The sequence below is a fragment of the Cnephaeus nilssonii genome, assembly GCF_951640355.1.
Source record: "Cnephaeus nilssonii genome assembly, chromosome: 19".
Classification (NCBI taxonomy): domain Eukaryota; kingdom Metazoa; phylum Chordata; class Mammalia; order Chiroptera; family Vespertilionidae; genus Cnephaeus; species Cnephaeus nilssonii.
The window spans coordinates 20299675-20320752 of record NC_137090.1 but is presented as its reverse complement, the minus strand read 5'-3'; the positions used below and the strand labels follow the sequence as shown (position 1 = coordinate 20320752).

Below are 21078 nucleotides of genomic sequence, written 5' to 3'. Positions count from 1 at the left end.
TTTTACAGAAAGGAAGGGAGAGGGATAGAGAGTTAGAAACATCGATGAGAGAGAAACATCGATCAGTTGCCTCTTGCACACCCCCTACTGGGAATGTGCCCGCAACCAAGGTACATGCCCTTGACCAGAATTGAACCTGGGACCCTTGAGTCTGCAGGCCGACACTCTATCCACTGAGCCAAACCGGTTTCGGCCCAAGAGAGCTTTCATTCCAAGCAGACCAAAGCTACGAGGGTGAGCGCAGCGCCTGCGGGCTTGCGACGTGGTTCAAATGTCCTTTTCTTATTGCAAGGAATACGTGTGCTCCCTCTGAAACAATCAGTGAGCCCTTGCTAACCTTTTGCCACCGCTGCCTCTGCAAACCCAGAGGAGGGGAGAGTTCCCGGTCAGCGGAGGGGGGTGCCCGAGAGGCCCCTGGCCGATGGGCTTAGCGCTCGGGTTCAGCCTGGACACGGCAGAGAAGTTTCTGGGGTCTCCATGCTGCCTCGGGGAGAGAAACAGCCAGAAGCCCAAGTCTCTCACCGTCCTCAGCATCAACCCACCTGCCCACCGCCTCTTCCAACAGGAGGCCTCCCGGAGCCCCTCCCGGAGTGGGGACCAAAACCGGGGGCCCGGGCGGAGGAGGCCCCGGCGCTCCCGGAGCCCAGCTCCCCTGGGCATCTGCACACAGAGGTGGTCCAGGAAGGCGTCCTCAGAGAGCCCAGGCGTCATGGAGATGCGGCCACGGGCCCGCGGACCCCGGGTCTGACCCACCAGCACATGCCCGACGTGCCTGGGGCTCCCATCCTGCCTGAGGGCCCCAGAGAATCCGCGTACCAGCCCCTGGGGACAGAACCCGAGGACACAGCGGGAAGTCGCCGTGGCCTGGGGCTGCTGGGGCACCAGCCTTTGGGAGGCCTGCGCCAGGAGGGGCCGCCTCTGAAGGGGCATCAGGGCAAAGAGAGGCTGGGGGCTGAGGAGGTCGATGAAGACCGCGACATCGACGAGTCCTCGCCCCAGGACTCTCCTCCCTCCCAGGTCTCCACTCCCTCCCAGGTCTCCCCTCCCTCCCAGGTCTCCCCTCCCTCCCAGGTCTCCCCAGGTCTGCAGAGCTCTCCAACCCGAGGCGGGCCAGCCCCCCAGACAGTTTCCAGAGAAGCCACTGGCACCCCCGGTTTCCCAGCTGAGGGTGCCATCCCCCTCCGTGTCGATTTCCTCCCCAAAGTTTGCACAGAGCCCCAGGCCTCAGAGCCTGAGGGGCCCAGCGCGGGGCCCACGGAAGGGCCTGACGGGCCCCCCGAGTTCACGTTCCACGTGGAAATCAAAGCCAATGTGCAGAAGGAACAGGGAGGCTCCCAGGTGGATGTGGGAGGGGCTGCCCCTCCGGGGGCCCCTGGAGAGGATACAGAGCCCCCAAGCCCCTCTGAGGGAGGCGACACAGAAAAGACTGACCTTCGAGAACCACCTGAAAAGCAGCCTGCGGCCGGGCTGCCCGGGAAGCCCACCAGCCGGGTCCCTCAACTCAAAGGTCTGTGTCAAGAGCTCCTTAGCTGCTTCCCGGGAGCCCCGTGTGCCACCCAGGCTGCGGGCACTGCCACTGAGCTTCTGGCCCCGTGACTCCTGCCGCTTCCAGGTGCCCACGCACAGCCACTGAGCGGGCCGCCCGGGTCCCGCTGCTCACCCTCCCGCGGCCTCCTCCTGCCCTCGGGCCCTGGACGCACGTGCCCCTCTCACGCTTGCCCGCCGTTCTGCATGTCACCAACACCCCCACCCAGCGCTTCCTGCCCTGTTCAGTCCCCCAGCCACTGGGTTTATCCACACAGTCCATCAGCCCACGGGAGGTTGGTGGGCCGCACTCCAGAGAGGATAACAGCTGCTCCTACTTCTGAGGGCCTGTCATGTGCCTTAAATGTATAGCCCAGACCCCTCCCGACCCTCCCAAGTGGGTGTAATTAGCCCCACTTGGCAGATGAGAAAACGGAGGCTCAGAGAGGTCAAGTAACTCACGGAAGGTTACCGAGTCCCAAGTGGCCGAGCCAGGTTCAGAATCCAGGTGGGTCTGCTGGGAAAGGAAGCTCTTCCTCGTACACCACAGTGACTTCCAGAAGGTTCTGACGTGAAACCTCCTAGCCCAGAGACGCAGAGGGCACGAGCTGCCTCCTGCTGCTCTCGTCAGCGGACAATGACGTGCGGCAGGTGGCACACACAGCACTTGGAGTGGCCAACAGCCCACGCTGAGCCTCTGACCCAGCGACCCCACCCCCACTCACCCCACAGGAGGGACAATGAGCAGGAACAAAATTTTCCTGTTCAAAGCAGCCCCCCTTCTTGAGCCTTTGGAAGCAAGACCACAGTACCCTTTGGGGGCTGGAGAGATGGGAGGGGCAGTTTCCAAGTGTCCTGTCTCTGTGTCCTGCCAGGGAGGGGACAGTTTACAGCCCAAGGCGGCTTCCTGGCCACGTCAGGTGCATCCACACATTTAGGGCCCTGAGCATCTTAGAGTTATTTTCAGGGTCAGGCATTGATGCTACGTAAGCTGTCAATGGCAAACATCTGTTGAATTTTTATTAGATCCTACATGTCAAGAAAACTTGGGCATGTTGTAGATAAAGGAAGCTGTGTTTAAAATGTAAAACAGAGGCTGGTGCCATTTTGGAGCTCAGCCCATCTGGTATCCAGATGGCCTAATACATTTATAATCCCTTAAAATTTAAAACAGAAAAAGAAAATCCTATGTCCATTTTAAAGTATCCTAAGTTCCAAAACAGTAGGAGGCAAATAACTGCGGCTTGACATGTTACAACGCCGCTTGCTGGAAACGGTGTTTTATAGGATCCTGGTCCACTGCATGCTCACTGGTCCAGGTCCATGGTCCAGTAAGCTTAGACTAAACCAAGTTAAATAGGGTTTGCTGGTGCAGGACTTGTCCACGTCTTTAATAATCTAATGCACATGTTGACCCTCTGAGAAGGACCCAGAGGATGAATTCCCCAAAGTTATTTGATCTCATCTGCTTATATCTCCCGGAAGAGGCCTGTTCAGTAGCCCCCCAATTTGGGAAACGCTTTGGTTGTGACATGCATGATGGTTGACTTGGGCAAAGGCTGTGCACCAGATCCTGGACCCTGGCTAAGGGTCTCAGGGTGGTCTCAGGAACCTGCATTTTAATAACCTCTCCTGGTGGTTCATCACAGTAAAGTCTGAAAACCTCTGGTCACTCTAAAAATCCAGGCTCCAGTAGCCTGTGAGCAGCTCCAAGAGGCCCCATTGTCCTCGGGCAAGGGGACTACGATATTGAAATCAAAGACAAATCTATAATCAATCTTCAACAATGAATGTCAATAGAAGGAGAAGGTCAGGCAGAGGTGACCCTGGTAGACCAGTAGACTAGAAAGCCACACCCCTTGGTGAAACCAAACACAAAAGCGGTCAATGGTTTAGTCCTAAAATCCAGAGGTCATCTGTAGGCTGTTTGATGGTAACCAGTTATTAGCTAATGTGTGGAAATGCAAGGATTAACCCCTGGGGAGGGCCACCAGGTGGTGAGAAGACCCTCCAGGGCTGGGTCAGGGGCGGGTTGGGCTCATTGGAGAACAGCTGGCGCTGGTGCCCAAAGCCCCCATTAGTGAGGGGCTGGCTCTGGGAAGACAACTCCTTCATCCTGACCCTTGGGTGACAGCATGAGCAGGCGTCCTGCAGGGGCCAGAGCCTGGCTGAGCTGCCCCATGTGTGGCCCCGGGACTTTAAAGTGCCCCTCCTTGGAGAGGAGTTGGCCCCAGCTGCGGGGGGCCTGGCCCAGGCAGAGGCAGGGAGGGAGCCCTGAGAGCCAGGGCCTGCCTTCCCTGTGCCAGCGTGTGCCCGGAAGTTGCCTCTGCGTCCCCTCTGCATGTCCCCACCCTCGGCCAGCCTGCTGCCCTCCTCAGGGTGCTCCAAGCCACGACCCCAGCGTGCTGTGTTGATACTAACGGCGAGAGACCTAACAGGCTCCAGGGGAACGAAAATCAGTGGTTCCCACTGAGCCCGCCCGAACAAAGCACGTGGCACTACCCTGAGAAATCCGCCTAGCGGCCCCGCGCTCTGTCCAGGCGCCGTGCACATGGGTGTAACGTCCGTTCTCGTTTTATATCTCATCAGCTCGCATGGTCAGCAAAGGCAAAGACGGGGCTGGAGCCGATGACAAGAAAACCAAGGTAGGCTGCCGAAACCGCCGTCGAGGCTGCCGTGCTTTATATCTGAATTAATGTTTATGTACAGTGTGTCTGAATGCGTGCCTCTGAGGTACAACTGCCGTTCCCAGTGCTTGTTTTCATGCCAACGCAAAACTCCAGCGCTTACCCATGTTGCTGCCTGTGCCAGGGCCGGGCAGTCGGCAGGCCCAGGAGCTCGAGCTCTTAGGTGCCATCCCATTAGCCTAGTTCCGTGGTCGGCAAACCGCGGCTCGCGAGCCACGTGCGGCTCTTTGGCCCCTTGAGTGTGGCTCTTCCACAAAATACCACGGCCTGGGCGAGTCTATTTTGCAGAAGTGGCGTTAGAAGAAGTTTAAGTTTAAAAAAATTTGGCTCTCAAAAGAAATTTCAATCGTCGTACTGTTGATAGTTGGCTCTGTTGACTAATGAGTTTGCCGACCACTGGCCTAGTTTAAAGGGGGTGTTCACGGTACATGAAGGTACGTTTGACTTTTCTGAATTTTGCACATCTCACACTTCTCGCTGCAGGTCTGGGCTCAAAAAGATATGTACACACACACACAGGCTTAAGATATATAGAAAAATACCATTTCCTTAGGGGGTTGAGGGCGTGTTGAGCAAGGACGTGATCCCCAACCTAAGGCGGAGGGTTCTGGGAAAGCCCTAGGAGAGCGGCCTACAAAGGAGGGTTGGCGAGGGGGGTGGGAAAGGCGTTCTAAGGGCAGCAACAGCGCAGCAAGGACTGGGAAGAGAGGCCTCGTGCCTTCCCAGAACGCTAAGCAGCTTGGCTCGGTGGCTGCAGAGCTGGAGGGGCGGGGTGTGGGGGGCGCGTCTGGCAGAGGAGGGAAGCCTGGCACACACCTTGAATGCCAAGGGGACAAGTGTGGCGGCCATGGTGCAGTAGATGCCGGCTTCACATCTTGCCAAGGCGGTGATTTGATCATGTGCTGTAGTCGGTCTTCAGAAAGGAACCCCAGGATCAGTAAGCGAAGCAGCCTGCCCCCTCCCCCCGCACCCCACCTTCAGCACTGCACCCAGGACTTCCCACCGGCTGGAGTTACTCCCCTCAGGGGCTTTGCGCTCCTGTAACTGCACAGGAGTGTTTTTCCAGGAGAATCCCACTGTGGCCCTAGACGAACACCTGTTTTTCTTAAAGGTGCCTACAATTCCTGTTATCAGTTCCGCCTGAAAGGTCTGGGCCTTCATCGGCCCCGGAGCCCTGATAGAGCCCCCAGGTGCAAAATGGTAGGGTGTTGAGGGCCACTCCCCAAAGTGCTGTCCTGTAGAAGTCAGGGTTCCCCATCCCAAGACCCTGGGAGTCAGCGGAGGGTCCTGCAGAGACTTGGGGGATGGGGCTCTGCCCTCGGTGCTTGAAGCAGTGGCCATAGCTGCTTGCCAACCATGATGCACATTTAGGGGAACCCAGCCTCATGCATTCATTCATTCAATCATGCATTCACTCCCACACATGGTGCAACGTCCCTGCCCTCGAGTTGCTCATAGTGAGGGGTCAGGTCTCTCAGAAACCTCGGTACGGAGCGCTGCCTTGTGCACCTGGGAAAGGAGGCGTTGCCAGTACCCACCCCCAGCTTTTCTTCCTTTTCGCCAGCCCCAGGACCTCAGCTCGCATCCCTCCCCTCACACTCCTCCTCCATCCCTTGGGCGTCCTCCTCGCTGAGGCTGGCCACAGAGAGGGCCTCGGTCACTTCCATGGGGAAGGCAAGGGCGATGAGGAACAAACCCGAGAAACCAGTCAGGACCTGCCCTGTCGTCGCTCAGCCCCACCTCTCGACTGGTCCTCTAGGGTTTATTCCTGAAAGTGTAGCCCCTCCTCTCCCAGGGCCACACACCCTGGTCAAAGTCCCCCCGCGGCATTAGGACAAACCACAGGTGCCAGCCACACATCCGCCAAGTGCAGCTGCCTCTGTGAGGTCATCCGGCTCCCCGACACCTGTCCCCTGGCCGCCCGCCCCACCCAGGCCTTTCCTTAAGTGGACCGCGTTCCAGAGGAAACATTGGCCAGATTAGGATTCACCAGATCGTGTTCAGTTCTGTTCCAGATTTTATTCAGAGAGAGAGAGAGAGAGCGCTAAGTGGTGTCGGGCAGAACCTTTGAGACTGAGAACAGGCATAGCCCTGATTGTAGCGGTACCAACCTGTCAGTGATGGGGAGGGCGCCGGGGTGAGCAGGCCAGCCTGGCTCCGAGCCTGGAATTGGGCAGATGGTGGGGCATGTCAGACGCTTGACACGCTGCAGAAGTTTTATTGAGGAACATCCTAGACTCATCTACTTTGGTGATCTCCACCAAGTTTTTGGACATGAAACACCTATAAACCAAAAAAGTCTCCAAAGTGGGGAGTGGGGGGCAGGGGGACGGGCCCAGAAAATCCAATGGGATTGAGACAGAACGTTCTAGAACTTCTCTCCATTTTTCATCTTCTCTTTTGAAAGTTCGCTCACATGTGCGTTCTATAATGCACTGCATATTTTGGCGTCATGGCATAGCGTTGACCGAGTCCGTGCGGGCGCACGTCCCCGCCTGTCCTGGCCGATGACAGCTGCCAAGGGTACATGATCCAAACAGGTGGAGATCCCTGCCGTAGACCGTTCCCGGCCTTGTGTATTTTTGTTCCTGTCCTTTTTCCGTTTGTTTCCTTCCCCCACGTGCTGACTTTCATTTTGATTTTATTTGTGTTTATGTTGAAGACATCCACACCTTCCTCTGCTAAAACCCTGAACGGTAGGCCCTGCCTTAGCCCCAAAGGCCCCCCTCCGGGTAGCTCAGACCCTTTGATCAAACCCTCCAGCCCTGCCGTGTGCCCAGAGCCACCCTCCTCTCCTAAACACGTCTCTTCTGTCACGCCCCGAACTGGCGGTTCTGGAGCAAAGGCGATGAAAGTCAAGGTAAGGAAAAATGCCTCCGCCGAGAACCAGGCTGCTCCCGGGTGGTTCTCCAACGTGTGTTTCTTTTAGCCCGAAAGGCCTTCCTTCAGATAAGCTCTGGCCTAGACGCGCCGCACAGAACCGTTGAAATGGGGATGGGGCCTGGGCGCCGTCCTTCTAGTGCCTCCTAGCAGCAGCCCCGAGGCACCTGCGGGGACCCTGCGGTGAAGTTGCCGCCCTAGTGGGGTGCCCTGCCCACTCCTGGCTTTGGGAACTGGAGTGCTTCCAGATGGCCCCCTCGGGCTGGATACCAGCCTCGCTGGGCAGCATCGCCTGGCCCGCTGGTTGACTCCCTCCTGAGCCATCTTTAGGTCCTTGGGGAATGCCAGTGTCTTTTCCGAGTTATGTGTCAGGGTCAGCGATGGGTAACCGAGCCCGGGCACTCCCAGCTGGCGGTGCCGGTGCCCTGCTCCGCCTCGGGCCGGTTTGCTAACCGACGCTGTGTTCACCCACCACGGGCTCTTGGCGCACCTAAGGAGGCGCTGAGACCCGGGGTTGCTTGTGAGAGAAAAGCATATGGCTTAGCTCTGGAGCACTCTCGGTCAAGTTCAGCCAACAGGGTGCTCACGGGCCTCTGGTGAAACCAGCCGCCACCAGTCAGATCCCTGAGGACAGGCAGAGAACGGTGTCCACACGGGAACGGTCTGATGTCCTGCCTGTTGCGCGGCCCTGGTGGAGAGGGAACCTGAGCGTCGCTTTCAGCTCCACTGCCTTTCCTGCCACACATAGCACGGCTCACGCTGAGCGCTCACGTGAACGTCCCTCCCGGAGGAAACAGGGCTCGGAGCGCCTGGCGTTCGGGTGGGGCTGTGGGTTTGTGTGCCCAGCAAACCCTTGTGATTGTAGGAGACATTCGTTGCATCGTGTGGGCAAAGGGTCACCCCACTCGTAGCCTCATTTTGAATCAAAGTGATTTTAAGTGGCATCGACTCCAAGTCCCAATGACCTTTCCCAGTCGTAAAAACCACTTTCCCATGCTTCGGTTTACAGGGGGCAGATACTAAAACTGGAACCAAGATTGCCACACCCCGGGGAGCGGCCCCTCCAGGCCAGAAAGGCCCGGCCAATGCCACCAGGATTCCAGCGAAAACCACGCCGTCCCCAAAGACCCCGCCGGGCACGGGTAAGAACCTTCCCTGGAGCCCAGCCCTCGTCTCCGAAGGCCCTGACCGTCCATGGCTCCTGGTGGCGCCTCGATGCCTTCTGTTCACCAAGCGCTGGAATGTGCGCTTTCTTTCCCACCTTCTTGACAATTCTCTTAGTTAGATGTTGCATTCCCGCTTTTCATCCACAAAGGCGTCCAGCTCAGAGTTTGCACGGCTCCGTCTACCAGCTCGCTGGAAGCAGGAGGAGAATGAGGCCACGTGGCAGGAAGGGGGCTTCTCTGAGCTTCTCTTGACACCCCCCCCCCCCAGTCCAGGGCCCCTGGGAGGTGTTCTGACGGCCGCCCGGACATGTCACTGTGCGTGACCTCACACAGGGCGCGGCCTCTGCCCAGCCTCCCTTGCTGGGCTGTTGGGGACCCTGTGACAGAAGCCGAGGGTCTTCGCCGATCCGGTGCAGGCTGTCTGTCCTTCGCTCCTGTGCGTAACCCGGTCGGTGCAGTAGCAGGAAAGGCTTCAGTGGAGCGATTTTGCTTCCGGTGGTGCGTTCAGAGCAGCAGCCCTCTGGGGATTGGGGAGAGCCAGGCTTAGCCCCTTCCACCCCCCGACCCCCCACACTGCCCGGGAAACATGCCGCAGGCGACTGGGTTTCGATTCTGCACAAGTCAGGGGGCTCTCCGGGGCCTGTGGGTCTCGTAGGCTGCGCGTGAGCCTGGCCTGGTTCAATGACGCCTCTGCTGCCCTTGGCCGGGGCGGCCGCTCAGAGCCCTTCGCCGGCTGCAGGCCTTTGTGTGGCGTCTAGCCCGGGTTTGCCCTAGCGCCGTGGTCGGCAAACTGCGGCTCCCGAGCCACATGCGGCTCTTTGGCCCCTTGAGTGTGGCTCTTCCACAAAATACCACGGCCCGGGCGAGTCTATTTTGAAGAAGTGGTGTTAGAGAAGTTTAAGTTTAAAAAATGTGGCTCTCAAAAGAAATTTCAATCGTTGTACTGCTGATATTTGGCTCTGTTGACTAATGAGTTTGCCGACCACGGCCCTAGGGTGATGCCTACAAGGACGGCCGCGCATTAAGGTGAGCTGGTTCGGTTTCCCATGTAATGTTTTCTTCGTGTGTGTATTCATATGCTATGGGGTGAGGCATTGTGACTGGACTCTGCACATGACTTGGATCCTGCTCTTTGTCACTTCACGCGAGGCAGTCGGCTCACAGGACTGGAGCCGCCACTGGAAGCACGAACGTGCATCTCTCCTTGGCGCTCGCCTGCTCTCGGGGGGCCGCCTGCAGGCGGACAGAACACCCCGTGGGCCCTTGACCTTGTTTCCTGACAGACAGGCCTGCTCCCCGACGCCTCCCCTGCCTCCTGCCTCAGCCCCGGGGTCCGGCTGGGCGCCCCCGGCCTGGAGAAGGGTCCCTCAGGCCCCGTTTCCACTGATTGTAACGGGGCTTTCTGTGGGTTTTTCTTTTCAAGCTGCCAAGCAAGTGCAGAGAAAGCCACCCCCCGCGGGGCCAAAACCTGAGCGAGGTAACGCCTGCTCCGCCAGGGGTCCCCCCTGTGCGTGGCTGTTTGTCGGCTTAGGTGTTAGAGCTGGAGGACCTGCTTCTGAAACCAGTTTCACACGCTGAGCCTGAAGGGGAACGTGGGCTTCCGTGCCTGTGCTGGTGTGTGGTTTGATGAGCCGTGTCTAACCCTGTGTGTTCTCGTTTCCTGCCGCGGAGGGAGGGCTGGGGGGGTGGGGGCGCAGGGGAGCGCGTGCCTCGAGCTGCCTGCGGCTGCGGGAGGTGTGCCCGGCCCCTCACCAAGGTTTGCGTGTGACACGCCCTCTGGCGTTTATTACTCGTGGTCTGCACAGCCTGAGGCCGGCCCGTCTCTGCTCTGGACACTTCCCTGTCACCACCTCCAGTCTTCAAATCACAGCCCTGGGGGCTGTGCCACATTCCCCCTTTTCAGATGCGGACACAGGCTCAGGGGTCACTCCGCAATTAGGTGGCACAGAAAGGGTCTGAAGCCACCGCCAAGTCTGGCCTCGTGCCTGGAGGCAGGAGGGCAGGGCAGGGCAGGGTGGGTGGATGGGGGTGGGGATGAGCCTAGAGGCAGAGATGGGGTGGGGGCGGGGCAGGGGGGGTTTAGGTGGAAAAGGAAAAAAGGCTTAATTGTCCTGTTGCCACAGAACTTGATGACTTTAGGGTTAACAACAGACGTTCACACTCTAAGAAGGACCTCGCTTACTCTCCCCTGGACAAGCCTCAGAGCTGTGGGGAAAGGGTCTCAAGGGTCCAGACGAGGTGGCCCTGGGTCCTGCCCTTGTTCAGGGCAAAGGCCACCTGGAACCGCCCTGGGGTTTCTGAAGCCCGCGCACACGCATCGCACCCCGGCTCCTCGCGGCGGGCTGATCCCTGTGCTGGGTTTTGAGGCGAGGCCCCTGAGCTCAGACAGGGGCACGGGGCTTGTTGGAGACCACGCAGCTGGTTGGATCCCACCTCTGACCCCAGGGCCCCGGGGCAGAATCGGCTCCCTCTCTGGGAAGGGTTCTGTCTCTTGCCCTCAGGACTAGGCCAGGAAAGAGTCCGGTGAGCTCCAGGCAGCCTCCTGAGCTCCGGCCGCTCCACCTGCCTGATGCCGCCCTGCGCCCGGACATGGACCCGGGACAGGCAGCCGGGCCTCGGCCACGTGGCGCCCATTCCGAGTTCTGGCCTCACTCCCTCCTCCTTTCCAGGTGAATCCGGGAAATCTGGGGATCGCAGTGGCTACAGCAGCCCCGGCTCCCCGGGCACCCCTGGCAGCCGCTCCCGCACCCCATCCCTGCCAACCCCGCCCACCCGGGAGCCCAAGAAGGTGGCTGTGGTCCGCACGCCACCCAAGTCTCCGTCTTCAGCCAAGAGCCGCCTGCAGACTGCCCCGGTGCCCATGCCCGACCTGAAGAACGTCAGGTCCAAGATCGGCTCCACCGAAAACCTGAAGCACCAGCCGGGAGGCGGGAAGGTAAGGGCGTGCGGAGGCCGCTGTGCCTGTGCGGCCCCCACACCCGGGGCAGAGGCGGGCGAGTGACTGCCTCCCCCCTCACATAGCACCCCAGGGAAGACAGTGGGTTGTGCTTCTTTATTGGGGCCACCACGAAGCCATGAGGGCCTGCGTGGGGGAGAGAAAGTGCCGGCTCTTTTCCTCCCCATGTCAGCCCCTGCTCGTCAGAGGACAGTTGATCTGTGACCCGGGGGTCCTCGAAGTGGGGGTGCCCAGAGGTCTGCCTCGTGTAGGAGTGACACAGCTGGTCGGTAGGCCGGTGTCCGGCGTTTGTCGGACGTTTGCTTAGGTTAGGCTTCTCTCTACCCTCAGTTCTGGGGAAGTCTGGGTTCCATTTTGAGCTGGTTCTTCCAGGGGCAGGTGGGCGCTCATGAAATGTTGGGGTCCCCTAAAGGTGGGGGCCGTGAGCATCCGAGGGCCTGAGGTGGAGGGCCCCCCTGTCCTCCCTTGTCCCTGCCCCCCGAGTTTCCTGGGCCTGACACGGGAAATCCACGCTGGGAAACTGTCTCCTCCCAGCGCCGAGGCCAGAAGCCCGAGCCGAGGGGTGGAAGGGCCGTGGGGCCTCCCTCTCCGACCGGAGAGACGGCCGCCCTCTCCCCGCTGCTCCCGCTCCTCCCTCCGGTGTCTCTGGGCCCCCCCCCCCCCTCTCCTGGGAGCACACCAGGCACACAGCTGAGGGCTCCCCCTGAGGAGCTGCTTTAACGGAACCACCTGCACAGACCGGTTCCCACAGACAGCCGGTTCGGAGGCCCTGGGATTAGGACTTGAGCATGTGAATTGTGGGTACACAGAGCAGCCCTCCCCACCCGGGGGGCACGGGGAAGGAAGAAGAGGAGGTGTGTGGGGTACCGCGGACCAAGGCTCTGCTCTTGAGGCCACAGGTGTGTGGGGCTTTGGGCTGGGCCGTCTGGGGGGCAGTGAGCCTCCTGGTGGGCTGGGAGTCTTGACCGAACCTTCCAGTTGGGACAGCTCGACTCCCCCACAGCGGGCGCCCTCCGCACCACTGATGTCGTTTATTGCTCTGGGCCGGCCCTGGGCGGCCCTGGAAGAAGGCATCTCGGAGGGCCCGTGTGGCTGCCTCGCCTGGAACCCTGACACCCCCCTGGCCCTTCCCAGCCTTGGGCCTGCCGGCCGGGGCGGGGGTCCAGACGCCTCTCGGGGAGCTGTCTTTGGACGCCAGGGAGGCCCGGGGCCGTGTTTACTCCCCGCGATGTCGGCCTGTGCGCCTCTCGGTAAAGATGCCCAGCTCCTTCCAGAAGGGGCCGAGACAGCCGTGAGGGGTGCTGGTCTGAGGCTGACCCTCCTGTGACGTTCTGGAGCGGAGGGGGCTCCAGGGATTTGGTTTGTGAGACGGTGGGATGTTCCCCACGCGGCACCCTTCCCTCCGTGCCTGTCTTCATAGCAGGGTGACCGTTTGCCCGTTTTGAAAAATGAGAAGCAACCCTCCCCCCGCCAGTTTGCACCATGGGGAAGATTCTGCAGCTGTGACCAGCGCGCCCGGAGGGGACCGGAGCCCTGAGCGGCTCCCAGCCCGCGGGGCCCTGTCACACACCAGCAAACACCCCGTGTCCTCCTGCCACCCCAGGGTCAGCTGAGGTTGGCTTGGAAGGGCTGGGCACCTTCGGCCCAGTTCTGGCAGCTCTGCTGAGTGACAGGGCTGAGTGGAGGGGGGCTCTCCCAGGGCCGCCCTGCCCCCGCCCGCACTGGCAGGGAGAGGAGGCTGGGAGCCAGGGCCCGTGGCCTGAGGCTCAGAGGGGAGGGGCAGGGGCCCCAGGCCACCACCTCTCCAGGCTGGGCCCACATGCCCTCATCCCCTGGAGGAGAACGGGGACTCTTCTTAGGTCTTATCAGGGCGGGAGATGTGGGGAAGCACAGAGGGAGGAGCAACAGCTGTCCCTTAACTTCCATAGAAAACCTAGACCAGGCGTCCTCAAACTGCGGCCGCGGGCCACATGCGGCCCGCCGAGGACATTTATCCGGCCCACCGGGTGTTTTTGCCGCCGCCGCCTGTCCTGCTTAGCAGCCGACTTATTTGTGTGCATAGGAATTTGTTCATAGTTTTTTTTAAACTATAGTCCGGCCCTCCAACGGTCTGAGGGACAGTGAACTGGCCCCCCGTTTAAAAAGTGTGAGGACCCCTGAGTCCTAGACCATTGTCTGAACCAAAGACCACCTCAGCCACCGCTACAAAGAGCCCCACGTCCGTCTCCAGGGGAACGGAAACGGGAAAGGGATCCGTGGAGGCGGCTTGTAAAGCGAGCCGTGTCCTCCGTCTGGACTGGGCCGGCGGTTCCTGGAGGCGAGCTCAGACCTTGGGGGGCTGTGGCCTGGTGCGGAGCCCGCTGACGTGTGGGTCCGTGTTGGCTCGGCAGCACGGGGCACAGCGCTCGGCTGAGGGGCGGCTCGCTCCGTGGATGGAGGCCCCGGGAAGAAGGGAGAGCAGCCGGGCTGGCGACCTGCAGCCCGAGAACCTCGGCCTTCCTGCTTCCGTCGTTTGCTGCAGTGACGGGGCACAGCTTGCAGAGTCCAAAACGGAATTCTTAGCTTTGAAAGGGAAGTGCGGAAGAACCACTTGGCCCCTCCACAGAGCCAGAGAAAGAGGGGAGCCAAGGGCGGCGAGGCCGGCAGCTGCGGGTCATTGAGAGCTCCCCACCCGGCTGCCAAGGAAAATCACCTGGTGGGGGTGAGGGGGCGGGTATTCTCTTACAAATCCTGACGCCAGAGCCTTCCCCAGGTTCGTAAGAACCTCGGGGGGCCTCCCCAGGTGTTCCCGATGTGTAGTCCAGGCTAAGACCCAGTGTCCCCAAATGTCAGCTCAGGCCCAGCCAGGCCACCCCCTCTGTCTTGCACCTCCCTCCCCAAGAGTCTGTCTGAGCCTCACTCACTGTGAGGGGAGCAGGGGAGAGTTCCGTCGTGGAGACAAAGAACCAGCATTTCAAACATATTTTAAAAGGCCCTGGCTGGGTAGCTCAGTTGGTTAGTGTCATTCTGATACACCAAGGTTGCAGGTTCCATCCCCAGTCAGGCCACATACAAGAATCAACCAACTAATGCATAACTGGAACAACAAATCCATGTTTCTCTCTGGCTCCCTTCCTCTCTCTAAAACCATTTTTTAAACATTTTAAAAATGTAAAACATTTTTTTAAAAAAAGCTACTCACTGCCGGCGAATAATGTGAATCGGCAGCCTTACGTCCTGGTGACACAGAGCACGCAGGGAGCATCAGAGGCTGCTTCCCACCTCCCTGTGCTCATGCATCCGACATTTCTGGGGCACCCCTGAGGGTCAGGCCCTGTGCTGAGTTCCTGCCCGTGGGGCCCAGGCCCGGGGAGGGACATACAAAGGGAGCGGAGAGGTTGGCCAGGGATGCAGCGGGGAGCAGCCCACACCATCGAGGGTCCCCCACACGGAGAGTCACCCGTGTTGTGGCGTGTCACCCACAGTCTCATGTGTTACCAACAATTCAGAGAAGCCAGGGCAGACCCTTGATTGGGACCGTCACTGGCCTTGGAAAGGACAGCCCCCCACACACACACAGAGTGCTGGGCCCCGGGGCTGGAAGAGGGCGGTGGGAACGCGCACGCTGGAGATGGTCAGCGCAGAAGCAACACAAAGTTAGAGCTGGGATGGGCAGGGGAGTGGGGCTTAGGCCGGAGCTTTGTTCGCTCCCACAAGAGCCGAGGAGAGTGAACAGCTGCTGGAGGAGGTCTGCTGTGGCGGGTGTCTGCCCTGGCCCACAGGACTCTGTCCTCCAGCCAGGGTGCAGAAGAGGGAGCTGGAGGGACCCGCGGCAGAGAGCCAGGCTCAGCTGTCAGCGGTCGTGGGCGTGAGCTCGGGAGGCCGTCAGAGTTGAATGCGAGGGCAGATGGGGCAACACCAGCCCCAGCCGCCCCTCTGTGTGGTCAGTGGGGGCACAGAAGGAAGCGCAGGGGTCCCGGTGCCATCCAGGGTCAGAGAGAAGGTGCCCTTGGCGCCAAGGCTGCCTGGTCAGGAGAACAGGGGATCCTGTGGCTGCCAAGGGTGAGCAGGGATGTGCAGGGTCATAGCCTGAAAAGGGCGCGGCAGCCCGGTGGCCTGGCTGGCTCTGAGCAGACAGAGCTAACGTCACTTCCTCGGAGGGGGCCCTGGCCCGTAGCTGGAAGGCAAAGGCCCAGGCTGGACAGGACCTAGGAGCCCAGGAAGGACAGGAATCTGCCAGAGCTCAGGCTGCGAACGACCTGGGCTGCAATGTTCCCAGCGGCCACAAGATGGCGATGGAGCGCTGTAAGCATCTGTCTCCATTCAGGAAGTATTTCTAGATTCATTTTATTTCTTGACAAAGTCCCAGCTCGTATTTTAAAAAGCACAGGTGAGGAACATTTCTGTGGAGTGAAGTGAATGTTTGCCTGGGATCGTTTGCATGTCCTGGACTCGGGTGAACCTGGGCTAAGGTGTCGGGCCCTGCAGTGAGTGGCGGGCAGAGCCAGGCTGGGACCCTCCCCGTTCACAGCGCCTGTGTTTGTGAAAAAATCTTGTGTAAATCATTTTAAAGAAGCTTGGGGCAGTCACTGTTTAAAGGGACAGTGTAAATAATTCTACAGGCGACTTCCCTGTTATTTGACCTCTTCTCGGGCTGGTTGACTTAACAGGACCTAGATGAGCGTTCCCGTGTCAGTTCTCAGGCTGGCGGCCTCGCCTTTCCCACCAGAACATCCCACTCCGAATCCTCAGTCCTGAGCTCGTCAGGAGAGGGCTGGGCCACCTGGAGTACCTGGAGCAATCTTAGCGCAAAAGGAACAAGTTCAAGGTCTAAGGAAGGCTTGGGACTTCCCTCCAGGAAGTAGATTAAAGCAAAGTGGACCCGCCCACCTCACCCCACCCTCTCCTCCAGGGCCAAACCCTGACCACAGGAATTTCTTGCCTGACTAGGAGTCTCCAGACTAAAATTTGGAGCTTCCAAAACATTGTTCTTTCCTGTGATGGGTATGGTCAGTGTCTGGCCAGACCTGAGGCTCAGTATCACACATGATACTCCAGATGAGAAATTGTTTCAGGATTCCAATTTCAGAATGCCAAAAGTTACCCTTTTTCCTCCTTTCTGTAAATCTAGCATTCTGTAAAGGGTGTGGGCTTAATTTGATGACTAACGGTCATTTGTGTCTGCTTTGTACATATTCTTTTGTCTATTTCCTAATCCCATAAAAGGGCTACTGAGAGTTGGTTGTCTTTTTTGTGGGATTGGAAAAAGAAAAAGTCACACGGGGGGGGGGGGGGGGGGTTCTATGTGTTATAAATTTTATTACTTAATGGCCTCTTGATTTGTTTGATGAATTTCTTATGTGGATTTTACAGAAAACAGGTTCTTTTCCTTGCAAAACTGGTAAGTTTTCTTGTCAGATAAGAGGAGTTATGTAACCCATCCTGTTTGCCTTTTTGCCTTGGCTTCCAGGAAGCTCAGAGTTAAATGTAATGAACCATCTTGTTTGTGTGTGTGTGTGTGTTTAATGATTTTATTTATTTATGTGAGAGGAAGGAGAGAGAGAGAGAGAGAGCGACATCGATTTGTTGTTGACTCATTTATGCAGTCATTGGTTGATTCTTGTATGTGCCCTGACCAGAGATCAGACAACCTTGGCATATAGGGATGAAGCTCTAACCAACTGAGCTACCTACCTGGCCAGGGTGTAATAATCTGTCTTGTAATTGTCAGTGCTAATGGCCTCCTGTTCTCTTACCATTATCCTCTGAATTTTCTTGTTTCATTACTGTGTGTGTGTGTGTGTGTGTGTGTGTGTGTGTGTGTTCTAATTCTAAACTGCTCTTTGTGCAAGTCGGCTAGTCTCCCTCTGGGACTCATCCAGGTGAAAGTTGTAAATAAAAATGATTCCCAAGGAAGAAGTTCAAGTGGGACTCCTTCAAACCTGAGGGCGGCACAAACTGATTCAAAGACACAAAGCAGAGGGTGACAGCAGCTCCTTAAGCAGCAGCGTGAGAAAGCCCACACCTCACCCTGCTCTCTGCTCCCGCCTGGCTAAGGCTCGGTCCCTGCGTCTCCCTGCTCCGGGAGAGAACGCGGTGTTCTCCGAGGGAGAGCGCTGTTTTATTTGACTTATGACACAACAGCCTCGAGGACAGACAGCTCAGGCAAAACACTGCGGTCACATCCGTCGCCTGTGGCCACAGACACACCCAGATCCAGATTCCTGGGCGGCTCTGCCCTGGCTGGAGAAAGTCGCTGAACTTCCCTGGGCTCCCGCGAGCTCCTCACCCGTAAGGAAGGGGGTGGTGGTGAGAACGGGGACGTGGAATTAGATATTCATCCAACCGCTCGCAGAGGGGTGGTTTTCACATTTAAAAAACAAAGAAGAAATTACAAAGAAAGGAGCCGAACGGGTGTTTGTTAGGAAGAAATACACCTACTAGCAACAAGGGGGCAAAGGGGCCATTTTAGTAGCAATCAAAGGCATGCAGAGGAAGCCAGCAAGGCAGTGCCGCCTGTTAGTCAAGGAAACCAGCAAAACGCGTTTCTAAATGCCCAATACGGGCAGCTCCGCGGTGGAGCTTCCTGCACCGCGCTCTCAGGGAAAATCGATCCCGTCCTTCAGGAAGCCATTCAGGGGGCTGTGCGGAGCGTTGTTCGAGTATTTATCACTGTGGCCTAGAAATTCTGCTTCTGGGACCCCATGCCACGAAAATAATCCAAAGTAGGGAAAAGCTCCTTGCAGAAAGGTGCTCATGGTGAGGCTGTTGGTGTTCTTTAAAGTGGAATCAATAGAAATACCCGAGAGCACAGGTGCCTGGGGCACGTTACTTGATAAAAACAAGCTATAAAATGTGTGGGCGCCCTGATGACTACCATTCCTCGCACGTGGTGGTAGTTTAGGCCTAGATGAGACTTCAAGAGGATGCAATGAAATAGGATGGCAAAAACACTTGCGTTTTTTTAACCTCTATTTTCAAAATCATAATGTTCTGGTATTTTTCTAATGGAAAAAATACATAGCTTTTAAAAATATATATGTTTTTACTGATTTTAGAGAGAGAGGAAGGGAGAGGATGAGAGTAAAATTGATGAGAGAGAAACATTGATTGGCTGCCTCCTGCACACAACCCCCCTCCCCGCTTTCCGGGGATCTAGCCTGCCCTGGCCAGGAATAGAACCATAGAACCGGGGACCTCCCGGTGCATGGGACAAGGCTCAACCAACTGAGCCGCACCAGCCAGGGCATAGCTTTTATTTTAAAGGACCATAAAAGAATAAAGAGGTGGGTTAGATGTTTCCCAGGTGGTGAGGTTCATGCTCAAGAAGAAGGCTGGGGGTGGTGTCCTCCACAAGATTGCTATCTGTTTACACAGCCAGGTAAAGGACATCTAAAAGTAATATCTATCAATGTGATGTAATGGCTAATAATTTAATAAAGGAAAGACCATTTTAACACCAAAAAGTAGGATGGACCAATTTCGCTATCATATCCTCAGTTCTTCGTTTTGCTGAGGACCTGGGGACCCCTGGGCGGCCGGCTCTGGCTCCTTCCCCCTGGACAAGCCCGGCCAGGGCCCTCACCCCCAGCTGCAGCCACCCTAACCCTGGTCTCCGGGCAGCGGCCCCAGCCAGGCCCTCGCCCCCAGCATTAGCCCCCCTAACCCTGGCCTCCGGGCAGCGGCCCCAGCCAGGCCCTCGCCCCCAGCATTAGCCCCCCTAACCCTGGCCTCCGGGCAGCGGCCCCAGCCAGGCCCTCGCCCCCTGCATTAGCCCCCCTAACCCTGGCCTCTGGGCAGCAGCCCCAGCCAGGGCCCTCGCCCCCAGCCACAGCCCCCCTAACCCTGGCCTCTGGGCAGCGGCCCCAGCCAGGCCCTCGCCCCCAGCCACAGCCCCCCTAACCCTGGCCTCTGGGCAGCAGCCCCAGCCAGGCCCTCGCCCCCAGCCACAGCCCCCCTAACCCTGGCCTCTGGGCAGCAGCCCCAGCCAGGCCCTCGCCCCCAGCCACAGCCCCCCTAACCCTGGCCTCTGGGCAGCAGCCCCAGCCAGGCCCTCGCCCCCAGCCACAGCCCCCCTAACCCTGGCCTCTGGGCAGCAGCCCCAGCCAGGGCCCTCGCCCCCCGCCACAGCCCCCCTAACCCTGGCCTCTGGGCCCCAGCCATCATTCCCAAAGGCAGCACAGAGGAGGTCTCAGTGCCGTTTTCAGGACTTCAGAGAGCGATGCTGGTTCTTTTTAAAAAAAAAAATTTTTTTTCTTTTTTGAGAGAGAAAAGGAAAAGGAGAGAGAGATAGAAACGGCAATAAGGAGAGAGAATCATTGATCGGCTGCCCCCTGTACACCCATCGAGGACCGAGCCTGCAGCCCAGGCATGTGCCTGGTTCATCGGCTGATGCTGGCTCTTCAGTGGGAACGCCGGTTGGTCCTTTATATCATCGCGGTTCATGGATCCCGTGGCTGAGGGGAGACACCTGCTGACGGGGGCGTCGTCATCCCAGCCGAGCGGAGTGTGCCGGCTCTCTTCTCTGGGCCACGGTTGTCTGAGTAGTTCGTAGTTTTTAGACAAATTGAGTCAAAACCATTCCCCACTAAGATGTCACTATCCCCACCCTGAGCCTCACAGGACGACAGTGGGACCGCCACCGTGGGGGCCACACCTGCTCAGGGACGCTGAGAGGAGACACCTGGGCCCCTTCCCGCTCCCTTTAAGCACCGGTGGGCTGTGGACGAGGGTGAGCCGATGGCCGGAAGGGCGGCACTCACCCTGCTTCTTGGGGCAAAGTCCTCGCAGCCAGGGGCGGGGTCTGCTCCGTCTTCTCCACAAAGCGTCCGCGTGACCTCGGTGGCCCTTGACCCAGGCGTGCAGGCAGCACCACGCGCTTTGCAGAGGCAGAGCCCGAGGTTCTAATTCTAGATCGCGGTGCGGCCTGGGGTTTTCTGAAATACTTGCAGGTGGTTCCATCGCCTGACAAGCCTGAGAACAGCCACAGCAAGGTCCCGGGGAAGGTTCTGATGGGCCCGAGGGGTGTGCGTGAGGGCCCAGGCGGGACTCTGTATTTGTGCATTTAATAGCCTAAGTGGGCCTGGCGGGGGGCGGGGGGGTGCTCGTTGGTTGAGCATCGTCCTGTGCGTGGTAAAGCTGCCGATTCGATTCGAGGTCAGGGCACATATAGGGCAACCGATCGATGTTTCTCTGTCTCTCTCCCTTCCTCTCTCTAAGCATGTCCTCGGGTGAGGATTAAAACAAACAACACAAGTGAGCACATTTTATTGCCCCCTGACCGGTGTGAGCGCGCAGTTCTGGTTTATGGCCTCAGAGGCGCCCGCCCAGGGGCCTCCGTGACCCACCCTGTGTGGGCGAAGGGCTGCCTCCGGATGGCTCTGTCTTGTGAACCCCGAGCTGTAGGGTGGGTCCGCCCAGGTCAGCCGGTTGGGGAGTGCCTTCCTGGGGCGCTGCCTGGGCCTCCGGTCCCTGTCTTGCCCTCAGGGTCCTCAGCGCAGAGCCGGTGAGCTGAGCGTGTCACTCATCCTTTTTTCTGGCTGTCAAAGGTGCAGATAATTAATAAGAAGCTGGATCTTAGCAACGTCCAGTCCAAGTGTGGCTCAAAGGACAATATCAAACACGTGCCCGGAGGCGGCAGTGTGAGTACCTCACACGTTCCCTGCGCCCGACGGGGGTCTGGTGTTGAAGGAGTGGCATGCGTGTGCGCCCCTGTGAGACATTGCATAGAATAAACCATCCTCAGGCTCCGTGCCCAGTTCCCGGAGGGGTGCCCAGCACCTGGGGGTCCCCGGCCTGCACGGGCAGCTTAGGGAAGATGGCTGGTCTTTCCCTGGCCCATACCTGGAAGTGGGGTCCTCGCAGCCTTCACAGCCACCGTGACCCC

The 21078-nt window shown here is 58.5% G+C and overlaps 1 protein-coding gene across 1 annotated transcript in view; it reads left to right on the top strand.

The window, feature by feature from the left end:
- Positions 1–21078, top strand: part of MAPT (microtubule associated protein tau) — a 78879-nt gene that overhangs the window by 49348 nt on the left and 8453 nt on the right. The window contains exons 5-11 of the mRNA XM_079798057.1: positions 368–1507; positions 4114–4169; positions 6874–7071; positions 8101–8233; positions 9681–9734; positions 10927–11192; positions 20741–20833. Coding sequence (XP_079654183.1) covers positions 368–1507; positions 4114–4169; positions 6874–7071; positions 8101–8233; positions 9681–9734; positions 10927–11192; positions 20741–20833 — 1940 coding nt within the window. The remainder of the gene's footprint in view (positions 1–367; positions 1508–4113; positions 4170–6873; positions 7072–8100; positions 8234–9680; positions 9735–10926; positions 11193–20740; positions 20834–21078) is intronic.